The sequence below is a fragment of the Arachis ipaensis genome, chromosome B07 (genome assembly GCF_000816755.2).
Source record: "Arachis ipaensis cultivar K30076 chromosome B07, Araip1.1, whole genome shotgun sequence".
Lineage (NCBI taxonomy): Eukaryota > Viridiplantae > Streptophyta > Magnoliopsida > Fabales > Fabaceae > Arachis > Arachis ipaensis.
This window is the reverse complement of record NC_029791.2, coordinates 96,847,028-96,856,377: the sequence shown is the minus strand read 5'-3', so window position 1 is coordinate 96,856,377 and position 9,350 is coordinate 96,847,028. Positions and strand designations below refer to the sequence as shown.

The 9,350-nt window shown below is 35.3% G+C and overlaps 2 protein-coding genes across 2 annotated transcripts in view; one reads left to right on the top strand and one right to left on the bottom strand.

Annotated features, from left to right (window-relative positions):
* LOC110265111 overlaps positions 1-9,350 on the bottom strand; it is a 23,661-nt gene that overhangs the window by 4,620 nt on the left and 9,691 nt on the right. The gene's annotated exons all lie outside the window — the stretch shown is intronic.
* On the top strand, positions 76-3,647 carry LOC107609655 (protein NLP4). The gene is made up of 4 exons (XM_016311663.2): positions 76-1,002; positions 1,333-1,380; positions 1,488-2,394; positions 2,531-3,647. The coding sequence occupies exons 1-4, from the start codon at positions 133-135 to the stop codon at positions 3,448-3,450; spliced, it is 2,745 nt and encodes a 914-aa protein (XP_016167149.2). The 5' UTR covers positions 76-132; the 3' UTR covers positions 3,451-3,647.

Genomic DNA, 9,350 nt, shown 5'->3' with positions numbered 1-9,350 from the left:
ATGAGAGATGGTGGAGTGTTATCTTCAGGTACCATGCTGGAACCTACTCCTCCTCCTCCTCCTCCTTCACCACTACCACCACCGCCACCACCTCCTTCAGAGGTAGCAACAACAACAACAACATCAATATTAATGGACTTTGATTACATCAATGAACTCTTTGTAGATGGTTGCTGGTTAGCAGCTTCTTCTTCTTCTGCTGCTGCTGCTGCCGATGGATCTGCTGATTTCTATGTGTCAAGTCCTTCTTTTTCAAACCCCATATTTGATCCTTTCTCTTGGCCTTCCTTGGATACTGAACAAATTGAATCCCAAGAACGAGAACAGGAACATGAACAACAACAAGAACAACCACCTTTTAGCCATGACTTAGTTGTTGCTGCTAATAATTGTAGCCAGAATCAGCAACAACAGTATCATCACTATGAGAATCAGTCAGTGGAAAACAATAATCCAAATCCTAATAATCCTTCTGAGTTTTTCAGAAGGTGGTGGATTGCACCAAGTTCTAATCCGGGACCTGGATCTTATGTAGTTGAGAAGCTATTGAAGGCACTCATGTGTATCAAAGATGTGAACAGAAACAAAGACATGCTTATACAAATATGGATTCCAGTTATAAACAGAGGAGGCACTCAGATTCTCAGAACCAATGGGCTTCCATTCTCACTTGAATCAAGCTCTGTGAACCTTGCAAAGTACAGGGAAATTTCGGAGGTGTACCAGTTCTCCGCCGAGGAGGATTCGAAGGAGTTGGTGCCCGGATTGCCAGGGAGAGTTTACAAGGAGAAGGTTCCTGAGTGGACTCCTGATGTTAGATTCTTCAGGAGCTATGAATATCCAAGAGTTGACCATGCTCAAGTCTATGATGTGAGAGGATCATTGGCACTTCCAATCTTTGAGCAAGGTAGCAAGAATTGCTTAGGTGTTGTTGAAGTTGTCATGACTCAACAGAAAATCAACTATCGCCCTGAACTTGAAAGTGTTTGCCAAGCACTTGAGGTTTAATTTTCCTCCTCAACTTTCCTTATGTGTTATCTTTTATTTGCATAATGAACTTCTATTGTGTAATTACTTATATGTTATTTGTAATATCCTAAGAAAACTTGAAACTTGTGTTTGCTAGCTTTTTCCTTTCATCGTGCTATTGCTATTTCTGGAGATATAATTAATTTTTATGAAACTCTTCTTTCAATATCATCCTTTTCAAACTGATACTTTTATGACAAATATGATGTTGTTTACTTGTGATTGAATTTTTCTATTTTAGCTATTCAAATATAAGATTCATTTGTTAGTTTTAACTATTGGAGGAAATTTGTTATTTTGCAGGCTGTTAATCTTACAAGCTCAAAACTTCCAACTATTCAGAATGTGAAGGTAAAAATGGGAAAAAAAAAATCATCTGAGAGTAAAGATTTTTAATGAACTTGAACTTCTCAATTTCCTTATGATAACTGAACTGTTCCATTTTTTTTAATTTTCAGCGTACATCATGTGAAAAGTCCTATGAAACTGCATTGCCTGAGATTCAAGAAGTATTAAGATCTGCATGTGAAATTCACAAATTGCCATTGGCACAGACATGGATTCCATGCATCAAACAAGGCAAAGAAGGATGCCGGCACTCGGAAGACAACTATCCACACTGCATATCTCCAGTGGAGCATGCTTGCTATGTTGGTGACCCTTCAATCCAGGTCTTTCATGAGGCATGCTCTGAGCATCACTTGTTAAAAGGCCAAGGTGTTGCCGGCGGAGCATTCATGACGAATCAGCCTTGCTTCGCACCCGACATAACTTTGTTAAGCAAGACAGACTATCCACTTTCTCATCATGCAAGGATGTTTGGATTGCGCGCTGCAGTCGCCATACGCTTGCGAAGCATCTATAATAGTTCAGATGACTTTGTTCTTGAGTTCTTCTTGCCTTTGGAATGCATTGACAATGATGAACAGAAGAAGATGCTCACTTCATTGTCCTTGATCATACAAAGGGTTTGCCATAGCTTGAGGGTTATATCAGATAAGGAAGTGGAGGAGGAAACTGATTTTTCAGCTGAAGTGATAGCTCATGAAGATAGTGGCACTTTTGCTAGTGCTGCAGCGTGGCCAGAACCACTGCAGAGTCAAATTGTTGCTTCATTGGGTGCTCAAGAAAAATCAAGTGAAACTATGGGGACGAGTTTCTCCGACCAAAGGCAACAACAGCAAGAGAGTTCTGTTTTGAAAGGGAACCTTGACTCTAATGGGGAGTGTTCTACTTATAATGTCGGAAACTTGTCAAGTAAAACCGGAGACAAGAAGAAGAGCAAAGTAGATAAGACTATCACTCTGCAAGTTCTTCGCCAACACTTCGCCGGAAGCCTAAAAGATGCAGCAAAGAACATTGGTGGTAAGTGTTGTATTCATATGGAAAAATGTTTGTGCGACTCATTTTTTGTACTCAAAGAACATTATTGTGTTACAGCTTTGTTCTAGTTAATACAAATCTTATGGTACTTTGTCCTTATGGAATCATTACTTTGCAGTTTGTACTACAACCTTAAAAAGGATCTGCCGGCAACATGGGATAAAACGTTGGCCTTCAAGGAAGATCAAGAAGGTTGGTCATTCCTTGCAGAAGCTTCAACTTGTGATTGACTCAGTCCAAGGTGCTTCTGGTGCATTCCAAATAGATTCCTTCTATTCAAAATTCCCAGACTTAGCTGCTTCTCCAAATCTATCAGGAACAAGCCTGTTCTCAAATCTCAAGCAATGTGATAATAATCCAAACTCACTAAGCATACAGCCGGATCCTGGTTCGCTGAGTCCGGAAGGCGCATCAAAATCGCCGTCCTCTTCTTGCAGCCAGAGCTCGATTTCTAGCCATCCATGTTCCAGCATGGCTGAGCAACAGAATCATCATCACACAAATAATAATTTTGATAGTAGCAAAGATCAAATGGTGTTATTGGTTGGAGAGAATTCTAGCGGCGATGGCTTGTTGAAGAGGATAAGAAGTGAAGCAGAATTGAAAAGCTTGAATGAAGATAGAGCAAAAGTAGTCATGCCAAGATCGCAAAGTCAAGAAACACTTGGTCAACATAACCTTAAAAATGGGCACCATGGATCATTGTCAAGAACCAAAAGCAAAGGGACTCAAAAGGAGGATGCACCTTATAGAGTGAAAGTAACATATGGGGATGAGAAAGCAAGGTTCAAGATGCCAAAGAATTGGGGATATGAAGATCTTGTGCAAGAAGTTGGTAGGAGATTCTGCATAAGTGACATGAACAAATTTGATCTCAAATATTTGGATGATGATTATGAATGGGTGCTACTAACCTGTGATGATGATTTAGAAGAATGCATTGAAGTTTGTCAATCATCTGAGAGCACCACCATCAAGCTTTGTCTTCAATTCTCTAATACTAATCATAGTATGCGAAACCCTTTAGAATTTAGATAGCAATAATAGAAGTGAACCTTTTTTTTCACTTGTAAATTATAAGATTGTTTGTCATGTTGTGTGAATCAATCTTAGAAAGTTTGTAGTTTAAAGGTTCAACAATTCTTCTTTGAAGACTTTGTTTTGGCAGATTATAAGGACAAAGATGTACATATATCCATATTGCTTGAAGCAATAATCAAGTTCAACTTTCCTTACCTCTTAGTCTATCTAATTAGAGTTTGACTAACGAATTTTCTTAGTATCTTTTAATTTTTTTTTTTAATACTTTACTTAAAGAACGAAAGTTCTGGATGTGATTTATTATCATTTAAATGAAAGCATGTTAAGGGTTATCGTGCTTAAGTTTTTGATTGTTTCTCGATGATAATTAATAAATAATTTAGAGGCAAAGGACACCTAGGGATTTTGATATACAGAAATGAGATAATTAATTAAAATTAATCATATTCGTTAGTTGTTGTTTCCAGCGCGACACAATCATGGCACCGCTCTTGTTTGCATCGCATTTCCACTAGATAAGCCTCAAAATAGTTCTTGAAGTTGAACTCGAGCATCGAAGTAATTTCTAAAATTAATAATTTTTAAAATTAGTCCTTGAAATTGCACTCCACGACTCATAGTAGTCCTTGAAATAATTTCCGTTCATCGCTACCGAAAAATTGAGCTGGACTAAAACGGTCGTTTTGTATTTATTAAAAAAAAAAACCTAATCTCCAATACGACGTCGTTTTATATTTATAAAAAAAAAAATTAATCCTTATCTTCATTGTTCTTCTTCTTCAATGTCATAGTAACAACAAGAACAACATCATCAGAACCAACAAAAATTAGAGTTAAGAAAACTAACAATTACAAAAAATCACAAAAAAATCAACAACAATTAAAAAAGATCAATTAACCTATATAACAAGCATCAATCAACCTAAATAGCAACAATCACAAAAAAAACAGCAACAATTACAGAATCAAAAATAACAAAAAATTAACCTTGGCAACTACATTAAAACACAATCACCAGCAGCAATAATCATCCAAAATATTAAACAATAATGATTAAATAGCTAAAAAAAATCCACCTTTACCGCAGAGAAAAGAAGAAAAATGCAGAGGGAGACAAAGAGGAGAACAGAGAGCAGACGGCGACAATTAGGGAGGGGCTGTCAGTCGGGACAATGGAGAGCGCCTGGAGCTGACCGTGAGAGACATTCTGTTTGTGGCCTGGAGCGCCTGCCTCGTTGTGGAGTTGTTGGTAGGTTTTGGAGTCGCCGGAAAGTGCAGCAGGTTCGAGAGCAATGACGGTGGCGACGGAGGGTTGGGGGTGGTTGACAGAGCGCTTGAAAATAGTGGAAAAGTGTGAAATCTGAACGGCGAGATCGAAGAGCACTTGGATCTCGTGGTGGCGCGAAGAAGCAGATTGGAAGCGTGAGAGAAGGGGAAGGGGAAAGGGTAGGTTAGGGAGGGGGATCGGCACGGCACCGAAATAGAGGCAGGCGACAAAGAGGGTTGAGGAAAGCTTGCTTATGAGTGAGAGAAGGGAAAGGGAAAAGGATAGGTTGGAGAAGGGGAAGAGTTTGGGAAGGAAAAGGGAAAGGGAAAGGGAGGGGGTGTTTAACTTGTTTTTATTTTTTTCTTTTTTTTTTTAATAAACATAAAACTACGTTGTTTTCAATATTTTTTTTTTTACTTCTCAAAATGATGTCGTTTTAAGATTCCGACGAATGGAAAATTCTTTAAGGACTATTATGAGTTTCGGAGTGCAATTTCAGGGACGAATTTGAGGAATTATTAACTTTAGAGATTATTTTGAGACTCGAGTGCAACTTCAGGGACTACTTTAAAGCTTATCTCCATTTCCACTGGATACATATAACGTGATCTTAATGAAGCACTAACTACTATGAATTTTTCTTAACATTGTTGTGATAAGTATGCTTAGGTGGATGTCTATTTATGATAGACGGTTCAATATTCTCAAGAGAGAATGAATTTTATGAAGTTTGAAAATATAATTTCATGTACGTTTATAAATAGAGGTTTAAATTTATGACAAAATTACTACAATAATATATAAAAATTTTCTCTTTTTATTTTTCTTCATTTTTTCTGTGAGTTTTTAAGTTGCAATATATTAGTAAATATATAAATTACTTATATTATACAGAGATAATTATATTGGTGAATATTAATATTAGTGTCTTCTATTTACACTTTTTTATTTTGTATTTATTATATCTTTTTTAGTTATTTATTTCACAACACGTTATCAGCACAAGACTCTGATCAAATTTTAGAAAGACTCAAGTAATAAATTTTCATTATATCGAAACTCTCTTATCTTGAATTTAATGCTCTTGATATATCTGGAAACAACTATTTATCATGGATTCTAGATGTTGAAATTCATCTTAATTCAATAATAGATTTTGGAAATACCATTACGGCTGAAAATGATGCATCCCAAAAGAATAAAGTCAAATCCATGATCTTCAGTGGCGGAGCCACGTTGATGGAAAAGGGGCAATGGCCCTTCCCAAGCTTCTAATTTTTTAGTTTAACTCTCTTTTAATTATTAATTTTTCTCTCTTAACTTATATTTTTTATGTTCGCCCCTCCCAAAAAAATTTCTGGCTCCGCCCCTGATGATCTTCTTTCGTCGTCATCTTGACGAAGGATTGAAAAATGAATATCTCACATTCAAAGATCCTGCAGATCTATGGAAAGACCTTGTAGAAAGGTATAATTATCAAAAGACAGTGATACTTCCTCAAGCCCAATATGAATGGACACACTTGTGTCTACAGAATTTGAAATCCATAAATGAATATAATTCAGCAATGTTTCGAATCACCTCACGAATGAAATTATGTGGAAAAAAGATAACTGATAATGACATGTTAGAGAAAAACTTCTCGACCTTCCATGCCTCGAATGTACTCCTGCAGGCTGCAGCAGCAGTATCGAGAAAAAAGATTTAAAAAATATTCTAAGTTAATTTCTTGCCTTCTTGTTGCTGAACACAACAATGAGTTGCTTTTAAAAAATCATAAAGCGCGCCCAGTTGGTGACTTCCCATTTCCTGAAGCAAATGCGGCAAATCATTACTCCAAAAGAGGTAAATGGCAAGATTTTAGTAACAAGAAAAATTATGGAAGAAAGAAGAATTGTGTTCACAGGAAATGATCTCACTAGAAGTGGGATAAAGAAAAAAACAATAGGCAAAATAAATCAATAAAGGATAAATATTTTCGTTGTGGTGAAAAGGGTCATTGATTGCGTACCTGTAAATCCCCGAATTTTTTTAAAATTAAATAATTAGTTATTTATGAGCTAATATATTATATTGAGATATAATTTTTAAGAAAATTATTTTTTAACAAAAATAATTAAATAAAATTTTATAATTATATTATTATTATTATTATTATTATTATTATTATTATTATCGGCCGAAAGCCTTTAAGGGAATGAAAGAATAAAAAATGGAATGTGTTACTTGCTAAGCTTTATATTTATATATAATGACACATAAATCTTCTCTGTGTCATCTTAACACTAATTATCCATTCTTCTTTCATTAAACATTCCTTCTCCAAGCAATACTGAATCATTTTCTTTGGGAAAATGAAGAGAATGTCGTGAGTGAGAGAGAACGAGAGAATAATGGCACCGTGAACTTTCAGTCTCGATTTCTTGTAATTCGTAACTTCAATAAAAAATTTAATCCGATAAAAGTATTTATATCTTCTTTTTCTACGTGTTGGCGTTATTTTTGTCTGATAGAAATTGATGGTGATGTAACTCCGCTTTTCCTTGAGTTCGGCCAATTAGAGTTCTAAGAGACACAGATGATTTCTGACATTTTCTTCTTCAGCAGCTCGGTCAAAAAGTTTCTTCGAAATTTTCATTGACTTTGATTTCGTACGGAGGTAGGAAATTTATTTTTAAAGTTAAACATTTTTAATTTAGAATGCCTACAAAGTTAATTGGATATATATATATATTAATAAAAGTAATATTATTGAGTATGGATTATTGCTGTAAATGTGACTGGTTTGATTGTTATGAGAGATTAATTGGTGGAATGAAGCTTGGATTGAGGCTGTGAAAATGTGATTGTTGTGGAATTGCGAATTACTTAATGATGGTAGATATTGTTGTAAGCTTGTTTGAGAAATTATTGATTACTGGATATGTTAATTTGATTGGATGATATTACGTTGAGCGTTGAATTGATTTAGGCTTGTGCTCGGTCTGGATTTATTGTGATGACGGTTTATTTGTGACTGCTTTTTAATTATTAAGAATTTCGCTTATTTGAGAATTTTTGAGAAAAAGGCTGGTGAATGGTTGAGTAATAGGAAACCCGTAAGGGTGGTTTAGTTCGAATTTTAGAGGAAATGCCGAAATTTTATAAAATTTGAGGTTTTATTTAAAAAATTATTTTAAAAGATTTGGTTTTGAAAAATTAAATTACTTAAGATTTATTTAGTTGAGAAAAGGTGTACTTTATTTTAAACTCGATTTATTAAGAAAAACATAATGTTTTAAATCCAATTTTGTAAGGAGGGGTTTTGTTTTAAGAATTGTTTTGAGCTCGTTTTTTAAGAAAAGGAATCTCTATCACAGGAGAGCAGAGAACAAGGATTTAAAGAATATATTAACTTAAAGGAATCTCTGCCACAGGAAAGTAGAGAACAAAGACAAAGAAAAGGATGCTTTAAAAGTCTGTCTGCCACAGGAGAGCAGATGCGACCTTATTTGGGCCTTAGTGCCAAATGTATAGTGAGGACGTCCACACACTGAGAACTGTTTTTCAGATGTACGGTTATTGATTTGGAAAGTCACACTGTATGCGGCCTAGCCGTACGACTTATATGCACACTGTATGCATCTGGAAAACCATATCTAAGACTCGTGCCCAGGTAATGTCGGGAGCGGGTAGGCAACCGACACATGAGCTCATGGCCTGTATTAGGTATAGACATGCATCATGTTGTTTGCACATTTGCATTTGATTGCGCTTGCTTGTCTTATTACTTTGTGATCGTGCTGTTTGCCTTGTTGCGACTTGCTTGCACATTGAATTGAATCTCTTGCTTGTACTATTTGTTGTGAATGTATTAAAGTGATTACGAATTGGCATTTGACTGAAGATTAACTATGTGGCTGAGAGACGGGTAATGCGACTAGTTTTATATTCAAAATTTGTTTTGAGTTTAGAGATTTTAAAAAGAGATAATTAGTTAGCTAAATTAAAACCAAGAGTATTTTCAAAGGGTCCGATAAAAATAAAATTTTCTTGGGTAAAGTTAATTATTTGCACTTTATTTCATTACTTTTACGGCATTCCCATTCCCTACTGAGAACGTGTGGTTTGTTCTCACCCCAAATCTTCCACCCTTTCACTGACACAGGTTCGGAGATTCAGTAAGAAGCTGCAGATGATTAGTACATTTACTTGTGATTCCTGTTGTTTTTATAAAGTTCCCTCGTCCTTGTTGCTTTAGGGTTTTTATTTTATCCAGAGGAATAGGTATTGTATTTGAGTTTTACATTGAATTTAATTGTATAGCATCTATTATTATTAATAATTATGTGATTATTATTATCTGAAGATCTTTTGTTATGTGATTTTAATTACTAAAATCTATTTTCTGAAATTTTCTTAAAAACTGAAACGTGATACCGACGTAAAGGCTCAATATTAAATAGATAATAAAAGAAAACAGGTTAGTAACTCCTTGCTTTTGGTATGATTATGACGTGCTATAAGTTAGGGTGTTACATTATGGTATCAGAGCAGTTCGTTCCTATTAGAGCCTTGGGAATGGACTGACTATGCTTCACTGCATACTCTGAGTGTCTGTCATACAATAGGACTTGTCCTAATGACAAGA